General features: G+C 45.3%; 1 protein-coding gene across 1 annotated transcript in view; it reads right to left on the reverse strand.

Annotated features, from left to right (window-relative positions):
• Positions 1 to 385: 385 nt before the first annotated feature.
• TMEM117 (transmembrane protein 117) overlaps positions 386 to 25,082 on the reverse strand; it is a 2,258,187-nt gene continuing 2,233,490 nt past the window's right edge. Inside the window, exon 8 of the mRNA XM_069228825.1 lies at positions 386 to 2,399. Coding sequence (XP_069084926.1) covers positions 1,750 to 2,399 — 650 coding nt within the window. The 3' untranslated portion in view covers positions 386 to 1,749. The remainder of the gene's footprint in view (positions 2,400 to 25,082) is intronic.

Here is a 25,082-nt window from a genome sequence, read left to right on the forward strand (position 1 = left end):
CAATGTGGTATGCACGGTTTGGCTTAAATTTCTCAATTCGTGTCTTAAGTTCGTTTTTTTGCAGTAACAATAAGGTATATGATGACTAAATACGTCGAATTTCTCATATATTAAATATATGTATCAATTAAGGACAAGACCTATGCGGTCATGAATGCTAATAGATAAAGCCTCAACTATGATACAAAGCATATGTTTTTAGTTCTAAAAAAACAGGCTGGACATTTCACCTGGCTCCCACAGTATCCTACACTGCTAACATAAAGCACAAAGCGAAATTTGCAGGGATCTGTACTGTTTCTGATAACAAATTGACGAACGATGTTCATTAAAATGCGCTTCAAGTAACAAGTGATGAATGTGTGAAATCACCGGACACAGTGGTACAGAACATCCTACGCTTTAATGATTAGATGAATGTTGAAATAATCTCCAAACCAACATAGAAGATCAAAATGCGACAGCAAAATAAATCTAACTTGGAAATGACCTTTTTACTCTACAAAGTGAAACAGGAATACATTTGATGAAAATGAGCGATTTACAGTCGGTAGCTTTTCAGTGTGCAGTGACTTTATCCGCGAGCCACCACAGAGAACAGTACCTCACATTATTTCATTATTTTTTCTCTTGCACAGGGCATTCCATGGGACCAGCCCTTTCAGTCCTTGCTATTGTCGAAGCTCTGGCCACTGGTTTTAAAATGGTGTCCATCCATCTGTCAACAAAGCAGCACAAAAGGACTAATGTGCTTTGAATTGTGGCCATGAGCTTTGAAATGTGGCCAGGGCATGATGTTTAATCTTAAAGAGTTCCGTTGTACCTTCTCTGTAAGTATTAACGTCGCATTCTGCCCCGTGTAGCTCCCATTCAGAACCAGGAACGCCCAAGGGAGGTTTAAACAGCTCTGATCTGTAAACTGAAAGGATAAATGTATTCTTCACAGTTCAATGTACCGCAGCTCTGGCACATAATGAAAAATGCGACAAATCAACTGGGCCCAAGGACGAGAGGTCTGACCTTTGTTTTCATAGGCCTGTGACTGGATTTTTAATCAGGGGGTTGTATTCGTTTAATTGTGAATAACTCAATTAGGCATTATCAGCTAATAGCAATTATCGTTGTAGGAAACACTTTTTTCATAAGTAGTGACCCATTCAGCGCTATCTTCCTACAGTGGCTGCTTGATGCACGTGTACGTGTTCCTGACAGCCCCTCTGGAAGAAACAAAAGGTCCTCGTGTATCCGCTACTGAGCTGCCATTGCTGCAGGATTCATCTCTCAATGTTCTCAGTTTGACCTCTCACTAAAATTCATTTGGAATCGCGATATGTGTCTACTAATAGTAAGTCATCAAATGCAACCACATATATTGTTTTCCAAAACAATAAGTTCAAAATAAGTGTCTACAATGTTTCTTGAAAGTTAACATATCAAGGCACCACTATGGTAGTACATTTCTGCACGTTATCAGCTAGTATAGATTGCAGCCTCAATAACTACAGTACATAAATAACTTGTACCAATGTGAAAGACAATCTACTCCACTTGTATATAAGAACATAGGCACATTTGTTATCGTACGTCACAAATAGAAAAAAAAAACGTTTTGTGCGCCACTGTGTTGTGTTACAGCATGGAAACTATGTTCCAAAACATTTCTAAAAACTACGAAAGGACGAAACATTTTAAACAATAATATGAAGTTCACAAATTCTCATTAAATTCAGTGTCTTTGTGTCCTGAAATTTAACACAAGGCAATAGGGTCGCATTGTGCAGTTGGAGGCTCAGCCGATGCCAAGACGTCTTCATTGGATGGCAAGGTCACATTTTCAGAAGCCTGGCGGTGGGATGTATAGTCCGTTTGATTTGTTTCTGTGAGCACATCCACTAAAGGTGGGATAGGCAAATTCAAGGTTTCTTCCAAAGATGCAGGTATGTTTTCGATGGTCATGCCCATCTCCTTGCTGTGCTCCGAAGGAGATTTTCGTTTAATCCGCCTATAGCTTTTGTCTTTGTTTTCCATACCTTGCTCACTTTTATGGAACCTCCCAAAGAACCATATGAAAAATCCGAACAACACAAAAGCTAAAAGGCTGGGAATGAATGCCAGACATTTCACATCAAGGCTGGCACCTGTGTATCTACTATGTAAGAACATGTCACCATCAGCATAGCTTCGATTAGTGCGTGGGTCAATCATGGTGGACCTCCACTGCCAGGATAATGTGGTTTGGTTCAGGTATTGCAGGCTATCAGTATCTTCTACCGTGAAGATCTTTTCTCCGGGTCCTGTATACTGACCATATGCTGGAGGGTTGTAAAAGATTTGGTTCTTCCACATGTTTAGATCGAGGATCAAAACGAGGCAGATCACCCCATAGTTAAACCATTTCCCTGTATGAAAATACATAATTGTAACATTAGGTGCAGATATAGGACAATCAGCTAAAACAGAATTATTGTGTTAAAATACAAATACTATATTCGTAAAGTATGTATGGCCATCATATGAAGATTTCCTAAAAATACTGTCAGGATAAAACTGAAATACACATTCTACATGTAACTCTGACACAATTTCTTTACAGGAGGAAAATAACATTTTATAGGAATTAAATTGGTGACCATATTATAAAACAGTACAGATCGAGTACATATGTGGTGAACTATGTAAAACATCAGCATATCTAGATATTAAAAGTCTATTAGCTCCTGTGACCTACCTTACAACTGTGGTCTTCGAGAAGTCTGAATCTGTAATTGGAAGCCACATGGGATACCCTGGCAAACTCTAAACAATAGACTATAACAGACTAGGCCTATTGCATGACGCTTTTGCCGTACCAGACATTTCCTCACAACATAAAAAACTGGCTATCATTTGCCATCACCCACGGACAAGGAATGCACACTCAAGCATTTGGGCTTACCCAGCCAACCATGACACAGGGCTGACTGACATGTACAGAATGGCTTACTATAAATACATTATAGCCTATGGGATCAGATGGCCGCATTCCTCAACATATCAACCTGTTAATAGAAAATATCACACTTAGTGCTGCTTTCAAACCCCAGCCCCACTCCAACCATACATTTCTGTGATATAACAGTATACAACTCATTAATTAACTGAGGCTCTCCTTGGAGCCATTTGCAATGGTGAAGATAAGATATTCTCAGTGACTAGATGTTGAAGACGATGTAGATGATTTATTTTCGTCCCCCTTATTTATATCTTTTCATCCTTTAGATTCCTTTTCGTTTACTTGATATTCATTTTTAAATGCCCAGCTGTCAAGGCTATGGGCCTGACCGTATACATGCTTCATTGGAATGTACATGCTGTTGCGAATTCTTATCATTGTCCTTTAATAAAAAGAGAAAAGCTCTAATAAAGATTCGTTAAAAAATCTGTTGGTTCTTATACTTAGTTCAGATTTTCTTAAGTAACACCATTTCCGTTAAAAAACAATAAAAAAATATATTTCATATATAAATATCCATGAGCCTAGGCCATCCTTTTGTGGTTATTTTAGTATTATATCTACTGGAGCATGATGGAATCAAACGATCAGCAATGCTCATGATTGGACCTCTTCAGAGATTGTAGTAGATGTTCACATTATATAAATCTGCAAATGTTGCTGCTGTTGACCATAGAAAAACACAGAGATCCCAAAATGAGTAATGATACTTGCTATTCTGGGGATCATAGAGTGTAAGAAATTGGGTTATTGGTTGACACAGGTGTGAGCCCTAGTTAAGCAGCAACCACATTTTCTGGGTGAGCCACAAGCAAAACCTAAATTAATCTGCTCAACCCCTGGTAGCCTGGCACACATCAGTCAAGTGGCAATGTGTAAAGTATTTGTGGAACACTTCAAACAGTAATACCATGAAAAACACCACATAAAAAAGATCCCACACCAGATTAGAAACAGAGAGTAACTTTTAATAAATAAAGCAAGAACAAAATGACAAAAATCCAATAAGTAGAACCGGAGACATGCAGTTTTAGAGATTGTAGTTAAAATAGCACCAAAAACCACAAAAGGTGAACTGTGGATATCTGTTCATACCAGACCTCGACAAAGTCACACATTCAGGCCTACCATGATGGAGTATAGGCCGGCTACAGGGACCCAGTTAGGGACACTGAACAAAACCTTAAAACCTGTTTTTGGTTGTGAAGCGGAAGCGATGCGCTGATTCTGAGGTACGATGATGCTGCAATGCGAGGTCCTGCTTCATCTGCGAGGATCCTGGCGAAAAGAGCTTGCGATGGAGAATCCTGCATCAAGGACATTTGATACGATGCATCAGTTCGAGGAGCTGGGAGGCTGTGATGTCTAGTCTGGCATCGTTATCGAAGCTGCAGATGATGAGGGATTCGAGAAGGATGCACCGCAAAGTGGTGGTTCTGAAGAAGCTTCAGAGATGATTCTGACCTTTGCAACAGTTCTGATCCATGCAGCAGAGATGATGCATCGATTCTGCTCGACATTGTATTTTGCAGCAGAGGAGATGCATCTGTTCTGCTGGATACACAGAGGCTGGAACAGCACATTAAGCCCACTTCCACAGGTTTAGGAGTGGGTAGTCTCACAGGTGGCAGAGTCCAGTTGCCAGTGCAAGGTTGTTAGAAGCCTGTTGTATCCCTTAAGCTTCAGATCAGGAGGCCAGCCACCTAGTCCTTCGAGTCAGTCTGGGGTTCTGTGTTCAAGAGATGCAGGTCCAGTCCTTCTCACCCAGGCTAGCAGGTCAGCACAGCAGGCCAGCAGTTCTTCAGAGCAGCAGTCCAGCAGATTGGTAGTTCTTTCAGCAGCACATCAGTCCTTCTTTCTGGCAGAGTATCTATCTGGCATTTACTGGCCTTGATAGTTAGTCTGCCTGTTGCAGGGCCTGAAGCACTTCCTGCAGGTGGTCCTGACAGGTGCTGCTGAAGAGAGCTATGGCATGTAAATATGCAGCACTGAAGTCCACCATCCCAGCTAAGACTTGGTTCACCAGTCTCTGGAAGGAGGCAAGGGCATTTTTCGGTTCAAAGGGCATCACTTTAAATTGAAAGTGGTCTTCTGGGGTAGAGAATGCTGACATTTCTTTAGTCACCTGGGTCAGGGTAATTTGCCAGTACCCTGAAGTCAACTCAGAAATCCACAGGAACTTGGCAGCTCCTTACCTATTGATGAGCTTACCGCCAACAAAAATAAGTTCAGCAAAATGGAGTAGGAGAAGTAAAACATTTGAGGAGAGGCCACTCTAAGGCTCATGTATCTAACATATAGGTTCAGAAAATTCTAAATATCCTTCATGTTCTTTGAAATAGATAACCAGAGCAGACAAATATATAATTTATCAGTGCATCTAATGTATACTTAAAGCTACCTAATTGCACTCTAGCTGTAGGCCACAAAGGCAAATTATCTTCTCACTAAGTAGTCTTTTCATCTGCATGCTCTTCACCCCAACAAAGACCAATTATATTTATAGATTAATCTCCAACAAACAAAACTATCTTTTGGGACATCAATTGCATCGCCAATTATTACAACACCATAATGAAAAGGCCCAAGTTCAAATACTTGTTTTGAAAATAAAAATGTTTATTTTATGTTCTTTATTGAAGTCTCATTTCAGATCAAATTTCTTCAAAAGGTAGCCATAAAAAGCCAACGTGTTTTGTTCTAATAAAGGACTTCTTCAGGGCTACAAAACAGAATATATAAAACACATAACATAATTATCACCATACAATAAAAACATTTTGCTTAAAAGATGACCTGTGAATAGGAGCCCAAATGCAGCCAGAATCCACGGATGGGAGCTAATTGCTGGAATGATGCAGCAATGCTGGCAAACTCCAGATCGAAGATTCACTTCTCTTTCAGTTAAAGAAGACAGTGCTTGTGCATCCTAGTTAGAAAATAAAGTGCGGCGCCTACGCTGCGTCCTCGTGGGGGAGCATGCTGGTGAGTGTGGTTTGTGGAGCGACATAAGTGGACAGAAGTCGTTGTCTTAAACACAGACACTTTGTCAATCATGCCTGGGCCTGGGGGAGCATGTTGAATGTTAAATTCATTGAAAGTCATACTTCAGGTAGATACAATTCTCTCCTTGGGTTCTTTGTCCTGTAGACATTGTACAACATATTGTTTCAATGCACAATAATTTCTATAGTATTCATTATCCATATCAATTATCATATTACCATGGCTAGAATTACTTGCTATCCATTATAGTGCATACAGTTTGCCCCTGATATTTTTCTGGAACTGAGTAGGAATGTGCAAAATGCACACTTGTTTTCAAGAATTTTCATGACCTTTCATCAAACCGTTGTGAAACTAAACAAAATTACACTTTCGGAGACAGATGTAGTTTACTGGTATCTTATGACATGTTTGAACAAAAAAATGCCTGCTGACAAGAATGTTTTTGTGTGAAGTAATCTCCTGAAAGTTAAAATTTAGCAAATTTGCATAATGTGAAATGTTGAGAATTTTCACGAATTGTTCCTAAAAGGGAAGTCTGGAAATGTGTACATTTTGTAGGGAAATTAAAATTTTGCCCAGAACTTATACTGATTCCTGGTGCCACAAACCACTGTTTTTCAAATAATGAACGATCGTCCCAAATAAAATGGAGAATTCTTATCACACTTATTAGCAAGATAGCAACACTTGTGATCCGTGGTTTTCTTCCAGCTGAAAATGATATGTCTTCTTTCTTCAAACTCTTCTAATTTCTGTTTCCCTGAGAGGCTGAGTGTGCCCTGCCTCTTAACTGTACAATTATAAATAGGACTCTGTAAGGAGGAATGATAATCAAGACGTGGCTGCCATGACGCTGCAGCATCGAACAAACCAGTCCCTTTGGGGGCAAGTTTGAGAAAAACACCACCCATCCTTCACATTGAAAGGCCGGAGAGTGATGGATATGGTGTTATCAAGGGGCAATGCCAAAGGCAGAAGCAGGAAGGCGTTGATGGACAGAACGAAGATCAATGAGCGAGGGATGACAACGACAGCCGAAGGACGAATGAAGCAGTCAGCTTTTCTGAAGAGACAGAGGACCCCGACGGGGGCAGGGAGGTGGGTGAAGCAATTGGCTTCACAAACAGAAGAGCACCGGAGACCAAAGAGGGGACCCGAAAGCCCCAAAAAAATGCTGTTGAGCTCGGCAGCAAGGGAAGCACCAAAACAGCCCGGCCCCACATCCACGACCCAGTAGACTGGTTGTGGCCAGAGGCAAGTGTCAAGGGTATCACACTCACATTGGTGGTGATGGTGGTCTGATAAAAAGGCATCTTAAACCATGTCAGGGGTTATGTGCATGCACCCACCGGTTGTGACAGAGCACCCAGGGAGTGTGTGGTGCACCAAAGAAAACACAAACAAGATACTGGTGATGGTAGCACTTAGTTTGTTTGCATGTAGAACAGACCAGCTAATGAGGTGTTTCTGGGTTTCTTTTGAGGGATACAACCAATGACTCCGCATGCAGAGAGAGGGAGAGACATCTATAACAGGCCAGAGGACCTAGAAGCAGGAGAAAGACCAAAGAGCTACCAATTATTTCCAGGGGAAACTGCTTATACTATCCTTAAATATTGCCAAAACCAATTGTTATCTGCCTAATCATAATAAAGAAACCTGGGAAAGTATACAACTTTGTCCTAGAATCCATTACCATACCACAAGTGGTGTCAGAAGTAGGATCACCAGTGTCACACAATATGACACAACCTATGCCCTTAGAGGACGTGATAAGCCAACTAGCATGAGGACAACAGCACCTTCAATTGGTGGTATAGCAGCAGGCCGAGCCTACCTGACAGGACTGTGAATCTTTCCAAGAGGCCATGAAAGACCAGGCGGTACGTGGACTAGCTGACACCATTGTTAGTGCTAGGGTGAAGTCAAATGTCCCAGACATTGTACTGCAAAAATATCAGGAAGGTGATGACCCAGACACTTTTTTTTAAAAAAGAATTTCGAGTATGTAGCCTCATCAGCAGCATTGGCTCCTAAGAGATGGGGACTATACATTGCACCTTTGTTGTTAAGTGAGCTTCAGGCCACCTATCATCTGGCCAACCCTATGGGAAAACCAGCATACACAGACATTAAGAAGGCCATATTAGAGTGCTCAGGTGTGACCCCAAATATTACCAGACAACATTTGGAAAGAGAAGTCAACCACAGTGGACAATGCCAGGGCTCTCAATTAACATATCCAAGACTTGGGTAACCAGTGGCTTCAAACAAACAGGTCCAGTGTAGAAGATGCTACTGAGAAAATGTAGTTGGAACAATTTTTGGACATTCTACCTGTAAGTGCACAGAACAGGGTTAAACAATATCCCAATCTTATGTCTGCTACTGCTGTTGAACCTGCGTCTGCTTTCCAAAAGAACCATGAATTCAGGGCAGAGTTGAGAAAACCACTGCCCATCCTTTGCATTGAAAAGCCAGAGCACAAAGGATGTGGTGTTATCTAGGAGCACCACGAGAGCCGGAAGCACAAATGTGTTGGGGGATGGAGTGAGGACCAATGAGTGAGAGACACTAATGAGAGCCGAAGGACAGGTGAAATAGTTGGCTTCACTGTAGACTCAAGGTGCCCTGGCAGGAGCAGAGAGGTGGGTGAAGCAATTAGCTTCACAAACAGAAGAGCCTCGGAGACCAAACGGGGACCCAAGAGCCCAAGAGTAACGCTGTTAAGCCTGGCGCCCAAGGAAATTGCAAGGGCACACTGTGTCCCCAGCTACAACCCAGGAGATGGGTCGTGACCAGAGGCAAGCATCAGGGGTATCACACTTGCATTGGTGGTGGTAGGGTGATAAAAAGGTATCTTAAACCACATAAGAGTTTATGTGCATGCACCAACCATTTGTGACAGAGCACACAAAGCACCAAAGAAAATGCAAACACAATACTGGTGATGGTAGCACTTAGTTTGTTTGTATGTAGAACAGCCTGGCTAATGAGGTGTTTCTGGGTTTCTTTTGAGAAATACAACTGCTGACTAGCTATGCAGAAAGGGAGAGTCATCTCCACCTGGCCAGAAGACATGGAAGTGGGGTAAAGACCAAAGAGCTACCAATTATTTTCAGGGAAACTGCTTATAATAGCCCTAAAATATTGCCAAAACTGAGTGTTATCTGCCTAATCTTAATAAAGAAACCTGGTAAAGTATACATCCTTGTCCCGGAACACCTTAACCTACCACACACTCACACATGGCTTGGGAGATTAGTTTATGATCCTTTATCACAGACTTCTTACACTTAACTTTAACACACCCAAGTTTAGTAGAGCAACCTTGCCAACTCAACTAGGAGGGTACAGTAGTTTGAGATCCATCAATGTTGATAGTATCAGCAATCTCCATCTCCTTCTTTGTAGCACTGCTAGAGGTCCCCAAGGAAAAACAACAGCCAAAGGATTAGCCAACAGGCCTGGGGGTAGGTGGTGGTCACCTGTGCTTAGCAGGTCAGCTGATTTTGAGCTGTGTGCAGCTCCAGTAATTTTCACATGTATCACTCTACGTATTGAAAGGGAAATAAGGCAAGCTCAGTTGTCAGTCTCTTAGCCTTTGTAGCAATACATTTCTGAACTTTACAAAACATCCCCAGTTGATGTCTAGAATGCCAAAATAGTGCCAGCTTTCCAATCGTAATCCTGGAAAAGATGTATGTTTTGCTTTTTTCTGTTTTGTGTCCCTAATGTGCAATTCTCTGCATGGTGCACATTGGCATTATGGAAAGCCAGCACCTTTTTTGCAATAGGGCAATTTATTTTCTTTTTTTTCCTCTTGAAAAATATTTTTCCTCTAGAAGTCCTTAACCTACACCCACAGAAAGCCTAGGAGTGTTACATTCTCCTGCCCGACTAACAAAGGAATAAAATCCTGCCCTTTACATGAGTAAACTCTTAACTCTTTCCAGCGTGGGAGAGACTTGAAGATAAGTGTGTAAAGGGCAACAAATCCCTCGTTTGTGGGTGTTTAAAGTCTTTCAAGGTTAACCATGCCTTAAGTATCTCACTCCACTCCTTTTACATAAGCTTTAAAGATTTACTCCAGTATAATATTATGGGATTGTGGGGTGTTATTTTACAGAACTAGAATGATGTATGAATGCAACAACACCTTTTGCAGTTCTAAATTCAGAAATTTGCACTCATAAATATGCTCTCCACACTCAAATGCCTTAGTGAATCAGGCCCAATGTGTTCAGTAACTAAGAACTAGATGTACTAAACGGTTTTATGGTTGCAAAGTGTTCAGATCACTGTTTTCGACCACAAAACATTTTCACGCAATATAAAAGACATTTTAGGAGCCTATAAAGTTTTATAAATTCCTAAAATAGCTTGACTCTCTAACAAACCATGATTTGGAAGGGGTGTGTTGTAGGTGTTCCTTCCAAATAGTAGTCCATTATCAATGTTTTATCACTGAAAACTAGTAGCAAAATACAGAAAAAATACTGACTCTAAAGGTCAATGGGTTGGTAAGCATCAATAAAAGAGAAGTCCCATTGGAAGCACTCATCCTTCATGAATTCAAAAGTATAGTTTGTTGGAAGAGTTGGTAGTGATTCTGGGGACCACTGACTGACAACTGTTAACAAACTCATCCTATTTCCTTTACAGATGCATGTAAAATAAAATTTAATTTATTTAAACGTGATCACAAACATGGTGGTTTGCTGACCTTAGCCAACTACTATGCCTGTGATGGCCACCAATTGGATTGTGTCACAATTTGTGACCTTCCTAATGATATTCAAGAGTTAGGTCAAAATGCAACCAACTATGAATGTAGATTAAAGAAAAAAATAATACCCTCACACTCTGGGGAAAAAACCCACAAGTTGTAGGCTTATTACTCTTTTGTTTGTCAAAAATGAACTCCCACTTTGGGAGTTTGTTTTCGAAAAACAAAAACATTTTGAAAGATTGAGGGTTGCCCATCATGGATAATGCATTAGTCCAACATATCCTACGTTGACAGGAACTGGCAAACTCTAAAGCGGCTAACCTCTAAATTAGCCCCCTTTTTAAGAGTAAATCCAGATAATTGCACCATGAAAAATACAGCTTCCCGCACTTATATCAGGTCATAGCAGACAAGGTGTGGATTAAAAGTTTGAACATCCTGGATTGGAAACTGATTCAATTAGAACAGCAGTTTAACAGCTACTATAGTAATAGTTCTAAAGTAAACTTCATTCTACAAAGGACTTTCCTTATAGCAAACAGTACACAGCCCATAGGCCCCAGTTACAAGCTGCACAGCAGGGGTGGAGAGCTCCATTTAGGAGTTGCACAGCACTGGCAGAGTATAAACTCTGGACCCATAGGTAGGGTACCTTTCTGTAGCACCAGGCCAGTAATGTGCAATTAAGAAGTTAAACCCTTGGGATGGGAAATAACATCATCAAGCTGGAGGAGTTCTGCATGGTATTCCCTATTCATTGGGTTTAATGTTCACATTTAGCACCTGCTGGTGGTACTTCAGTATCAGCTTCTCCGCTATGGTGGAGGAGCGTCGCTCCCCCGCCAGCAGCAACCACTGCAAATCCTTTAAAGTGGTGGGGCATTGGAGATGACAGGGATGAGGGGAGTACACTGTGCACACCCCTCAGTGCGCATGTATGTTTGGCCAGCCGTCTCGGGCCGGCTAAACACACACTCGCACTATGCTCTCTCCAGCGTGGCACTGTGTTACTGGGCTGGAGAGAGCAGACACAGGTTCCCTGTCTGCCTGTGAGTACACTGGCTGGGTGCTCTCAGTCAATCATAATGCTGCTCTGAGCAGCGTCAGGATTGGCCACAGGGCAGGCTGGGAGTCTGTGCCTGTGAGGAGATGGAGGAGTGGTGGTGTGGAGCGGCACACTGTGGAGCTAAGTTGTTTTTATTTTATTTTTTAATATTTTTACCCCCCCCCCCCCCAACACATACCACCCAGCCCCCTTAATCCCCTTGAGCCGCAACTGGGTAAATGTGTACATGGCTTCTATGCATGGGATAGTGGAGGTGTTTGGGATGGAAGGGTAAACTGCCATCCTGGCAGGGTGGAGCATTATATACTCCCCCCTTGTCGTGGTTGAGGATCTGGTAGGGGGTGCTGCATGAGTTTGCAATGTAACACATCACCAAAGCTATTTCATCAGATGCATATCACAGCTGGTAAAATAGGATTTAGTGTTCCCACACCAAGAAACTTTGCATGCAGCAGTGCTTGATTTTAGCCTGTGGTTACAGGTGGGGCCAAAAGATACTCATGTTTGGGGATCAGCACTTATTTTTCTTCAATAGGCATTGCTCCAAAGTAAGAGAGAGAAAAACACAAAATGGGCATAGGAGAATCAAAAGAAAGGTGGAAAAATAGTGATAAATGGAGCAAACATAGATGAAAAAGAAGCAGTGTGAGGAAAAGAGGCAGGGAATGTCTGGTGCTAGATTAAAGAGGCACCAGGTGGAATAGAGACCACACTGTCTTGGTATTCAGTATCCTGGCCTCCGATAACAAGAGCCCCTGACATCCAGTGCTTTAAATGGGCCGGTACTCTCCGGTACTGAGTACCGGCACTTTTTTATTTTGAGAGGGAGAGTACCGGCATATCTCAAGAAGAAAGTAATACTTTTAATTGGAGAGTACCGGCACTTCTCAGAAACAAGCAGGTACTCTGATAGAGAGTACCTGCACTTCTATATTCCCATTTAAAGCACTGCTGACATCTGACCAAAACTTTGGGCCTGGGCACTTGTTCTTTTACAAACTAAGCAGTGACATGGGGGGACACCGAGCTAGTCACAATCAGGCACAGAAGAACTCTACATGGGAATTCTGCTCTGCTTGATTCATAAAAATGACCATAATACAAAAACTGGTCTTAGAAGTTAATGGAAAATTTTAGAGTTGTGAAACTACCAGTTGCAAAATGCTCCATTTATTAGTGGACTTCACTACTCTCAGGAACTGGTGGTTTGAAATACTAGATAGAGACACTTAGGAACATGAACTACAGTACATTACAGTACTGTTTTTTCCATAGGCTGTTATTTTAATGATGGTGCTGCATAGTCAACTTATGATCGATTCAAAATATATGAACATAGTGAGGCCTCATGTGAAAGAAAATATACACAAAATTAAGAAATCTACTTTTGCCCACTTAGATGACTGTATCACTAACACACTAAACCTATCAAAAAATGAGAAACTGAAGTATTAATTAAAAGAAAAATAGGACTCATTGGGGATGCTTTTCTGGAATTCACCTTGTTGTGACACTTTGTTCTGTTGAGTGTTAATTAATTCATGTAATTTAGTAAGTATGTGAGTTCTTTGATACGTGTTTACATATTACCCCACATCCTATTACCCTAGTTGGATACTTATTATCTTTTTATATAGGACGTTAGCTCTTCTCTTGAGGCTCTTATTAATAGTTGCTCTAGCAATATGGTTATGTGGCATACGTATAATAAATATTACACCTACTATATTATGTTAGTGTCTTGCTTCACATTGATATTTACTATGATGTTTTATTGTGTAAGATCTTCCAAAATGTTGTGAAAGAATAAAATGAATCCCACTGTAACACTTGTTGGAAAGGGGCTACATTTTTTATTTTCTCAACTCCTAAGTAACGTTTTGTGGAATATTATTATAAAATGCTTCAAGTATTAAATGAGGGGAACATGGTCTGCAACGACAGCAGAACCACAAAAGCCTTTGCAACGAAGGCTTTACAATGAAACAGTCTTTACCACAACTGTTTTCACAACAAATTCTTTCACCACAAATATGTCTTTACCGTGGATGCCTTTACAACAAATTTGATTGTAAAGGCATTAATGGTAGAGGCATACTTGTGTTAAAAAATTATATGTATTTGTAAGTATTGCACAGGCATTAAGTGCCTATATATATATATATATATATATATATATATATATATATATATATATATATATATATATATATATATATATATATATATACATATTACTGCACAAAAACCGATGCACTCCCAGAGGTGAAATATGGCAATCCTCGTTTATTTAAAAAAGCAACTTATGGCAGTTATCTTCCAGAGCACATCGTAGATCCCACAACGCGGTTCAACTTTCGTCTTCATCAGGTGAGTATAATCTATCTTTCCTCGTGGTCCCAATTAACCTGCTTATATAATTGCAAAGGAATGATGGTATTTGTAGTCTAGTTCTCCACGCTACTTGGGAGTCAAGGTCAATAATGTTATTTAACACTCCTCTGTCATTAATGCTGCACTAAACCAAGTTTTCAAGCACAGTGCTTTATAAACACTGTTGGACCTGGCTTTTTGACGGGGACATCCCCAAACTTTTTGCCTCCTTCCTCCTATTTTTTCTGACCTGTTGTTGTTGGCTTTTGACCTCTGGGCACTTTTCCACTGCTAACCAGTGCTAAAGTGCATATGCTCTCTGGGTAAATTGTACTACTGATTGGTTTATCCATGATTGACTATTTAATTTACTTGTAAGTCCCTGGTAGAGTGCACTACATGTGCCTAGGGCAGGTAGATTAAATGCTACTAGTGGGCCTGCAGCACTGGTTGTGCCACCCACCTCAGTAGCCCCTTAACCCTGTCTCAGGCCTGCCATTGCAAGGCCTATGTGTGCAGTTTCACTGCCACTTCGACTTGGCATTTAAAAGTACTTGCCAAGCCTAGAACTCCCCTTTTACTACATATAAGTCATCCCTAATGTGTGCCCTAGGTAACCCCTAGAGCAGGGTGCTGTGTAGGTAAAAGGCAGGACATGTACCTGTGTAGTTATATGTCCTGGTAGTGTGAAACTCCTAAATTCGCTTTTACACTACTGTGAGGCCTGCTCCTTTCATAGGCTAACATTGGGGCTGCCCTCATACACTGTTGAAGTGGCAGCTGCTGATCTGAAAGGAGCAGGAAGGTCATATTTAGTATGACCAGAATGGTAATACAAAATCCTGCTGACTGGTGAAGTCGGATTTAATATTACTATTCTAGAAATGCCACTTTTAGAAAGTGAGCATTTCTTTGCACTAAAATCTTGTTGTGCCCTTCAATCCACGTCTGGCTAGGTTTAGTTGACAGCTCCTTGTGCATTCACTCAGACACACCCCAAACACAGGGTACTCAGCCTCACTTGCATACATCTGCATTTTGAATGGGTCTTCCTGGGCTGGGAGGGTGGAGGGCCTGCCCTCACACAAAGGACTGCCACACCCCCTACTGGGACTCTGGCAGACAGGATTGAGCTGAAAGGGAACTTGGTGCATTTCTTAGAGACTCTTTGAAGTCACCCCCACTTCAAAGGCACAACTTAGTATAAAAACAGGGCCTCTGCCCTACCTCATCAGACACTTGCTGGAGAAGAAACCTGAACCAGAAACTACATCCTGCCAAGAAGAACTGCCTGGCTGCTCAAAGGACTCACCTGTCTGCTTTCTACAAAGGACTGCTGTCTTGCTGTTGCCCTGCTGCCTTGCTGAACTCTTGTCTGGCTGTGAAAGTGCTCTCCAAGGGCTTGGATAGAGCTTGCCTCCTGTTCCTTGAAGTCTCAGGACCAAAAAGACTTCTTCCTTTCACTTGGACGCTCCGTGCGCCGAAAATTTCGACGCACAGCTTGTTTCGCGGCGAGAAAAACGCCGCACACCGACGCTGATCGACGCGACGCCCTCGGGATGATCGAGACTTCGACGCACAACCTCGCAAGGACAAAGCCGCCCGACTTTCCAGGAGAAATCGACGCGACGCCTACCGTGAGTGCGAAACTTTGACGCACGGCCTCGCAAGGACAACGCCGCCCGACTTCCAAGGAGAAATCGACGCGACGCCTGCCGTGAGACCAAAATTTCGACGCACGGCCTCGCAAGGACAACGCCGCCCGACTTCCAAGGAGAAATCGACGCGACGCCTACCGTGAGATCGAAACTTCGACGCGCAGCCCCGCAGAATGACGCACAGCCGGAAAATAAGCAGGAGAATCCACGCACAGACCCGGGACATCTGGTAATCCCCGCGATCCACAAAAAGAGACTGTCTGCGCGCCGGAAAACGACGCCCGACTTCCCCGCGTGGAAAAGAACGACGCAAGTCTGTGTGGGCTGAGAGAAAATCGACGCACACACCCCTTTTTCCACGCATCTCTTCCCCTGTGGCCCTCTGAGGAGATTTCCCACCAGAAACCAGGTACTCTGTGCTTGAAAGACACTTTATTGCTTTTTAAAGACTTAAAGACACTTAATATCACTTTTCAGTGATATCTTTACAAATTCGTATTGCAACTTTGATCGTTTTGACCTACAATTACCCAGATAAATATTCTATATTTTTCTAAACACTGTGTGGTGTATTTTTGTGGTGTTATACTATGGTGTTGTATGATTTATTGCACAAATGCTTTACACATTGCCTTCTAAGTTAAGCCTGACTGCTCGTGCCAAGCTACCGGAGGGTGAGCACAGGCTGATTTTGGATTGTGTGTGACTTACCCTGACTAGAGTGAGGGTTCTTGCTTGGACAGAGGGCAACCTGACTGCCAACCAAAAACTCAATTTCTAACATTGGTGATCAGCGGTGAGGATAGGACTTGTGTTTGTGCAGTGACATACAGTAGCTAAGTATTTCACTACCTACCCACAGTTGAAGGTCAACTTGATTTTTCATCTTTTTTGGCTTTTGGTTCTCTGATGTCCTCCTGGATATACTATTGATATTTTGGACTTTGGATTTTGGTTTTTGCTAGTAAGATCTTATCAGAATGGGATTGCTTACCTACTCATTCTTTGTTCGTACTGACCACCTCACTAAGGCTGACCTAAGGAAGCTTTGCAGACAATGGGGCCTTCCTGTAGCAAGGAGATCTACTAAAGCGGAGATGCTCCATCACTACATAGTCTGGGGGGAGGAAAGATGGGCAGAGAGAGAGGCAGCAAGAAACCAAATGACTAAGTACCCCTCAGATGAGGAGGAAGACTACTCAGATGAGGAGGAAGGCTACTCAGAGTTGGACAGTGACCCAGAAATAGATGAATGGCTCCGAAGTCAAAGGCGACAGGAGCAACAATTAGAGGAGTATCTTGCAGAGGTTGAGGCAAAAAGACTTTTAGCCCTGGAAGAAGAAAAGATTGCAGCTCAAGAGCTGAGCTGTAAAGAGCTGAAACTGGAGGCCGGAAGGGCTGAGTCCAGTTCAGATGGTGGCAGCAAAAATCTTGCATCTAGTACTGCTGAAGAAGGGCACAAGCCCAGAGATGTGGTGCCCAACTTGAAGAAGGGAGTTGACACACCCCAGGCAGTTCAAGGGTATGAGGTAGTTCCCGTTATGCACAGGGTCCCTGAGAAGGATTGGGGAACTGGCACAGGGAGTCATATTCCTACTGGGGGGAGGGACACTTTACTGACTCTAGCAGAGAGTGACAGAGAAAAGGGTTCCCCCCTGGTGGACGTCCTGGATATAGAGTGTAGAGACATCCCAGAAGAGTTTGGGTTGAGTGTCAGGGACAGACAGATACTGTCTCACCAGTCTCAGGAGGGTGAAGTAGAGTGCTTTTCCAAGGTTGAGTTACTGGGTGGTTGGGTGAAGGGTACTGTGGTTAATACATGTGAAGGGCAGAGTGATGTAATTGCTGGAGAGCATATGTCTGGTCCTTATTTTCCAGAGCTACGCCAACACCAGGTGGAGTGTGAGTTCTCTGACCCCAGGGAACTTACAATGGAGGCAGACTTCTGGGTGAGTACCAGAGAGTCTGAAGAGGCATTTGGGGGTGCTCCTGAAGGGAGTGGTCTAGGTGGTTCCCAACCGAGTGTGGTGGGAGAGGATTGTAGTGTCCCAGGTAGGTCCCAGGTCCTAGAGGGTTCCATGAGGGAACACCAGGAGGGAAGCCTAGCCTGTACCGTAGGGCCACCTTTTGAGGGAAGCCCCGCAGTGTCAGAAGAACTTGGGGGGGTGACTGTAGCCAGCATCCCAACAGTTCTGGTGTCTGGCAGTACCCCTCCTAGTGAGGGGGTGCAGAAGTCCAGACATAGGGTTGAGAGGGGGTTACAGACCCCAGTGGAGGACCTTGAGAGTCAGGGGACAGCTCTGAGAGCAGAGCCCCCCAGGAATGACCCAGGTGAAACCGTTTCTGGTTTGGGGGAAACCCAGACTCTGCCGGATGGGCAGAGGTCGGGAGACCTGCGCCAACCAGACTCTTGTGTGGCCCTTGGGGACGGTGTGTCCCTTGTGGGGGGTGAGAGTGCCCCCCAGGAAGTCCTGGCATGCCAGGCAAAGATTCAACCTCAGGGTGGTGACTCTGGGTTGGATACCCAGGTTCAGAGGTTAAACTCTGACCTGGTGGGAGGTAGGTGTGCCTCCCAAGAAGTCCTGCTGTGCCAGGCAATTGTCCAACCTCAGGGTGTTGACTCTGGGTTGGATGGTCAGGTTCAGAGGTTAAACTCTGACCTGGTGGGGGGTAGGTGTGCCCCCCAGAAAGTCCTGGCGTGCCAGGCAGTTGTCCAACCTCAGGGTGTCGACTCTGGGTTGGATGGCCAGGTTCACAGGTTAAACTCTGACCTGGTGGGAGGTAGGTGTGCCTCCCAGAAAGTCCTGGGGTGCCAGGCAATTGCCCAACCTCAGGGTGGTGACCCTGGGTTGGAGAACCAGGCTCAGAGGTTAAACTCTGACCTGGTGGGAGGTAGGTGTGCCTCCCTGAAAGTCCTGGCCTGCCAGGCAATGGTTCAACCTCAGGGTGGTGACTCTGGGTTGGATATCCAGGTTCAGAGGTTAACCTCTGACCTGGTGGGGGGTAGGTGTGCCCCCCAGAAATTACTGGTGTACCAGGCAGTTGTCCAACCTCAGGATGGTGACCCTAGGTTGGAGAACCAGGTTCAGAGGTTAAACTCTGACCTGGTGGAGGGTCAGTGTGCCCTCCAGGAAGTCCTGGCGTGCCAGGCGATTGTTCAACTTCAGGGTGGTGACTCTGAGTTGAATGGCCCAGTTCCGAGGTTAAACTCTGACCTGGTGGAGGGTCAGTGTGCCCTCCAGAAAGTCCTGGCGTGCCAGGCAATTGTTCAACCTTAGAGTGCTGACTCTGGGTTGGATAACCGGGTTCAGAGGTTAAACTCTGACCTGGTGGGGGGTAGGTGTGCCCCCCAGAAAGTCCTGGCATGCCAGGCAATTGTTCAACCTCAGGGTGGTGACTCTGGGTTGGATACCCAGGTTCAGAGGTTAAACTCTGACCTGGTGGGGGGTAGGTGTGCCCCCCAGAAAGTCCTGGCGTGCCAGGCAATTGCCCAACCTCAGGGTGGTGACCCTGGGTTGGGGAACCAGGCTCAGAGGTTAAACTCTGACCTGGTGGGAGGTAGGTGTGCCTCCCAGAAAGTCCTGGTGCGCCAGGCAATTGTTCAACTTCAGGGTGGTGACTCTGAGTTGAATGGCCCAGTTCAGAGGTTAAACTCTGACCTGGTGGAGGGTCAGTGTGCCCTCCAGGAAGTCCTGGGGTGCCAGGCAATTGTTCAACTTCAGGGTGATGACTCTGAGTTGAATAGCCAAGTTCAGAGGGTAAACTCTGACCTGGTGGAGGGTCAGTGTGCCCTCCAGGAAGTCCTGGCGTGCCAGGCAATAGTTCAACTTCAGGGTGGTGACTCTGAGTTGAATGGTCAGGTGCAGAGGTTAAACTCTGACCTGGTGGAGGGTCAGTGTGCCCTCCAGGAAGTCCTGGCGTGCCAGGCAATTGTTCAACTTCAGGGTGGTGACTCTGAGTTGAATGGGCAGGTGCAGAGGTTAAACTCTGACCTGGTGGGGGGTAGGTGTGCCTCCCAGGAAGTCCTGGTTTGCCAGGCAGTGATCCAGTCTGAGGGTACAGACCCTGGGCTGGAAGACCAGGTTCAGGGTGTCCCCCCGGACCTGGAGGGAGGGGCTACTGATAACAGTGCCCCTACCATGTTGTCTTCTGAGGAGGCCACTCCTAGTTGGAGGGTGCTGGACCCCAGAAGGGAGGGCAGGGGGAGGGAAGCCTCACCCCGGGCCCTAGTCCAACCTGAAGGTACAGGCCCCAGGTTGGAGGGCCAGTTGCAGGTTAACAGCCCTGCACTGGTGGAGGAATGGTACAGGGTGACTTCTGTAAGCACCCTGACCATGTTGGACTCTGGGGGTACCGCTCCAGGAGGGAGGGTACAAAGCCCCAGAGGGGAGGACCAGGTTCAAGCTGTCATCCCTGACCTGGCGGAAGGGAGAGTGGTTAAAGGGTGCCCAGCACCTGGGGCTACCGCCCCCCACTCTCCACAGCCACAGTGGTTGGAGAGCTTTGAGAGGCCTGGGGCCTGGCTCTCATCCCTGGCAGCTGTCAGTAATCACTATGGCTTGCTGTCCGGGTGGACAGAGTTATCCCTGGGGAGGGGACAAGTGTCACACCCCAGGGGTAGAGTGGGAAACACCACTGTGTTGGTCATGGTGGTACTATCCTGCTCCTGGGATACATCTGTGAGCAAAGTAAGGTTAGGTGCTGCACAGATGGGATCCGCAGGTAAGGAGAAAGGTTCCCCATGGGTTGGCTTAGTGGGCCCTGAGAGTATGGACAGAGTGATCCAATTGGAGTCAGGAAGGCGAAGAACTGGAGCATGCCCCTGCTGTTGTGGGCCTGGGTCCTTGTTCTGTCGCCTCAAACAGGGAAGTACATCAGGATAGTGATTGTTCTCACCTGGCTTTAGGCTGGTAGGGGGTCATGTTGGACCTGGCTTTTTGACGGGGACATCCCCAAACTTTTTGCCTCCTTCCTCCTATTTTTTCTGACCTGTTGTTGTTGGCTTTTGACCTCTGGGCACTTTTCCACTGCTAACCAGTGCTAAAGTGCATATGCTCTCTGGGTAAATTGTACTACTGATTGGTTTATCCATGATTGACTATTTAATTTACTTGTAAGTCCCTGGTAGAGTGCACTACATGTGCCTAGGGCAGGTAGATTAAATGCTACTAGTGGGCCTGCAGCACTGGTTGTGCCACCCACCTCAGTAGCCCCTTAACCCTGTCTCAGGCCTGCCATTGCAAGGCCTGTGTGTGCAGTTTCACTGCCACTTCGACTTGGCATTTAAAAGTACTTGCCAAGCCTAGAACTCCCCTTTTACTACATATAAGTCATCCCTAATGTGTGCCCTAGGTAACCCCTAGAGCAGGGTGCTGTGTAGGTAAAAGGCAGGACATGTACCTGTGTAGTTATATGTCCTGGTAGTGTGAAACTCCTAAATTCGCTTTTACACTACTGTGAGGCCTGCCCCTTTCATAGGCTAACATTGGGGCTGCCCTCATACACTGTTGAAGTGGCAGCTGCTGATCTGAAAGGAGCAGGAAGGTCATATTTAGTATGACCAGAATGGTAATACAAAATCCTGCTGACTGGTGAAGTCGGATTTAATATTACTATTCTAGAAATGCCACTTTTAGAAAGTGAGCATTTCTTTGCACTAAAATCTTGTTGTGCCCTTCAATCCACGTCTGGCTAGGTTTAGTTGACAGCTCCTTGTGCATTCACTCAGACACACCCCAAACACAGGGTACTCAGCCTCACTTGCATACATCTGCATTTTGAATGGGTCTTCCTGGGCTGGGAGGGTGGAGGGCCTGCCCTCACACAAAGGACTGCCACACCCCCTACTGGGACTCTGGCAGACAGGATTGAGCTGAAAGGGAACTTGGTGCATTTCTTAGAGACTCTTTGAAGTCACCCCCACTTCAAAGGCACAACTTAGTATAAAAACAGGGCCTCTGCCCTACCTCATCAGACACTTGCTGGAGAAGAAACCTGAACCAGAAACTACATCCTGCCAAGAAGAACTGCCTGGCTGCTCAAAGGACTCACCTGTCTGCTTTCTACAAAGGACTGCTGTCTTGCTGTTGCCCTGCTGCCTTGCTGAACTCTTGTCTGGCTGTGAAAGTGCTCTCCAAGGGCTTGGATAGAGCTTGCCTCCTGTTCCTTGAAGTCTCAGGAACAAAAAGACTTCTTCCTTTCACTTGGACGCTCCGTGCGCCGAAAATTTCGACGCACAGCTTGTTTCGCGGCGAGAAAAACGCCGCACACCGATGCTGATCGACGCGACGCCCTCGGGACGATCGAGACTTCGACGCACAACCTCGCAAGGACAAAGCCGCCCGACTTTCCAGGAGAAATTGACGCGACGCCTACCGTGAGTGCGAAACTTTGACGCACGGCCTCGCAAGGACAACGCCGCCCGACTTCCAAGGAGAAATCGACGCGACGCCTGCCGTGAGACCAAAATTTCGACGCACGGCCTCGCAAGGACAACGCCGCCCGACTTCCAAGGAGAAATCGACGCGACGCCTACCGTGAGATCGAAACTTCGACGCGCAGCCCCGCAGAACGACACACAGCCGGAAAATAAGCAGGAGAATCCACGCACAGACCCGGGACATCTGGTAATCCCCGCGATCCACAAAAAGAGACTGTCTGCGCGCCGGAAAACGACGCCCGACTTCCCCGCGTGGAAAAGAACGACGCAAGTCTGTGTGGGCTGAGAGAAAATCGACGCACACACCCCTTTTTCCACACATCTCTTCCCCTGTGGCCCTCTGAGGAGATTTCCCACCAGAAACCAGGTACTCTGTGCTTGAAAGACACTTTATTGCTTTTTAAAGACTTAAAGACACTTAATATCAATTTTCAGTGATATCTTTACAAATTCGTATTGCAACTTTGATCGTTTTGACCTACAATTACCCAGATAAATATTCTATATTTTTCTAAACACTGTGTGGTGTATTTTTGTGGTGTTATACTATGGTGTTGTATGATTTATTGCACAAATGCTTTACACATTGCCTTCCAAGTTAAGCCTGACTGCTCGTGCCAAGCTACCGGAGGGTGAGCACAGGCTGATTTTGGATTGTGTGTGACTTACCCTGACTAGAGTGAGGGTTCTTGCTTGGACAGAGGGCAACCTGACTGCCAACCAAAAACTCAATTTCTAACAAACACCAATTTTTAAATGCAGTCTTTTCAACAAGTGATGTGTTTTCAAAAACGAAGCTCCCACTTTAACAGAATCATAACTCTTCATTATGCCTCATCGATGTTGCTCTTTAAAATAATTTCAAATACCAGAACCTCCGGACTCGGAAAACCGAGCCACACGGTATGTGTAAATGTTTGTCAAGGTCCAAGAATTAACCAAATTTGGCAGGAAAAAGAGCTTTTTGTTATTTGGCGTAAATCTGTTCAGTAGTTTTTGAGATAATAAAAGAAAAAGAACTATAAATATCTGGAGGTGTGAGGATTTGCAGACACTCCAAATCTCATGGCAACAAATTTGTGACTCCACAGCAAAAGTAAAAAAAAAAAGAAAAAACAAAGCGTGTTTTCCCATGCTTGTTTTTATGAGTGGACCAGGTCCTGGGGGTATGTCAGAAATAAGAAGGGGGGCACTTGGGGCCCCTCTCCTGGCCTTATTTATGTCACGTGGATTTACATTGAATGAAGGGGGGCTGTTTGCCCCTCCAGCTCCCCAGGGATCATCACCTCCATGGGGAAAAATGGTTTAATTGAAATAAGGAGCATCCTGCAGCGCACCCCCAGAGCCCCAGAGACTGCCACCTTCCTGGGGCAAAAAAAGAATGAATGGGGGTGTGTGGGGCACATAGCCCCCACCCCTGCAGCCACCTCCTCTGGGCTAATATTGAATTATATATGTGGGGGCTGCGTGCCCACCCCTGAAGGTCTAGGGACTGCAACCTCCCCGGGGCAAATACAACAATGGAAGGGGACCGCCACCCCTCAAAGCCGGCTCCTGCTATGTCCCTGGGTGCCCACCCCACAGATATAGCTGTTTGCTCTGACTTAGTGGGAGCTTTGACATTCCCCCCAAAGTCTGAGAAAACACTCCAGCTCTTGACTGTTGGATGCAGAGGTTTCCTCTGTTTCCCTGGCCACAGAGGTTTGTGCAGGGAAACGAAAGAAACAATTACTCTGACAGACAGGGAGCTGCATCTTTAGCAGCTTCCTGTCTGTGACAGCAATGGTGGCTCCTGCAGGAGGCAGGGAGCCTGCTTGGACCGCAGGGGCATCCAGGCTTCCCCTGCAGTCCCATTGCCCACTGGATGCCCTGTGGGGCACCCAGGACACATGGCTGGGCCCCAAGGGATAGGGTCCCCAGGGCCAAAATGAGCCCGGGAGGGGTGTTGTGCAGCCCCCTTCAAAAAATGTTTTTTTTATAAGGCTGGGCCATGGAGGATGGGATCCCTGGGGCTGAAATCGGCTGGGGGAGAGGGGCCATGTGGCCCCCTATTGAATTGTAGTGGGTCCCATGGGACTAAACTTGGCCAGGGGGTTGAGAGGGCCCCCCTACACTTGCCATTCACCCAACGAGGTAGCACTTACTAACTAACCAGTAGAAAGAGCTCCCTACAACACCCACTGTCACACCCACATAGACCCTCACACCCACTCACACCCACACACATTCTCACAGCCACTGTCACACCCAGAGACACCCTCTCACACCCATTCTCACACCGAGAGAGGCAGGCGCTGTGGCCAACTCCCACCGCAACAAAGCCAAACGCCGTGGAGGGGGACTGCCAGCCCTCAAAGCCGGCTCCTGCTATGTCCCGGAGTGCCATAGTGTTGGGTTGGGTGGTTAGGGGGTTGCTCACAGGAGCAGGGTGGAGGGAAGGCCCTGCAGCCAATTCCCACTGCGCAAGGCAGTGTTTGGATTAACGTATAGTAATTAAAATTACTTTACATTTTAAAAAACTATAGAAATTTACTGAAAATAAAACAAAGGTTACAGGGACGTTATAGTAAGGACATAGAATTAAAAAAATCTTTAGAAATTCACTTAAAAACACAAAGGTTACAGGGACATTAGAGTTAGGCTTACATTTCACACATACAAAAAGAAAACAAAATTCAGCACTTATAGTTACCTGAGGTAACTATAGCTTGTGCCCCCGTGATGCACTGCTTATGATCTCACATATTACATCACTCATGACATGGTTAGTGACATTACTGATGAAATGTCAAATGACATTACGGAAGACATCA

This window comes from Pleurodeles waltl, chromosome 4_1 (genome assembly GCF_031143425.1).
Source record: "Pleurodeles waltl isolate 20211129_DDA chromosome 4_1, aPleWal1.hap1.20221129, whole genome shotgun sequence".
NCBI classification, from domain to species: domain Eukaryota; kingdom Metazoa; phylum Chordata; class Amphibia; order Caudata; family Salamandridae; genus Pleurodeles; species Pleurodeles waltl.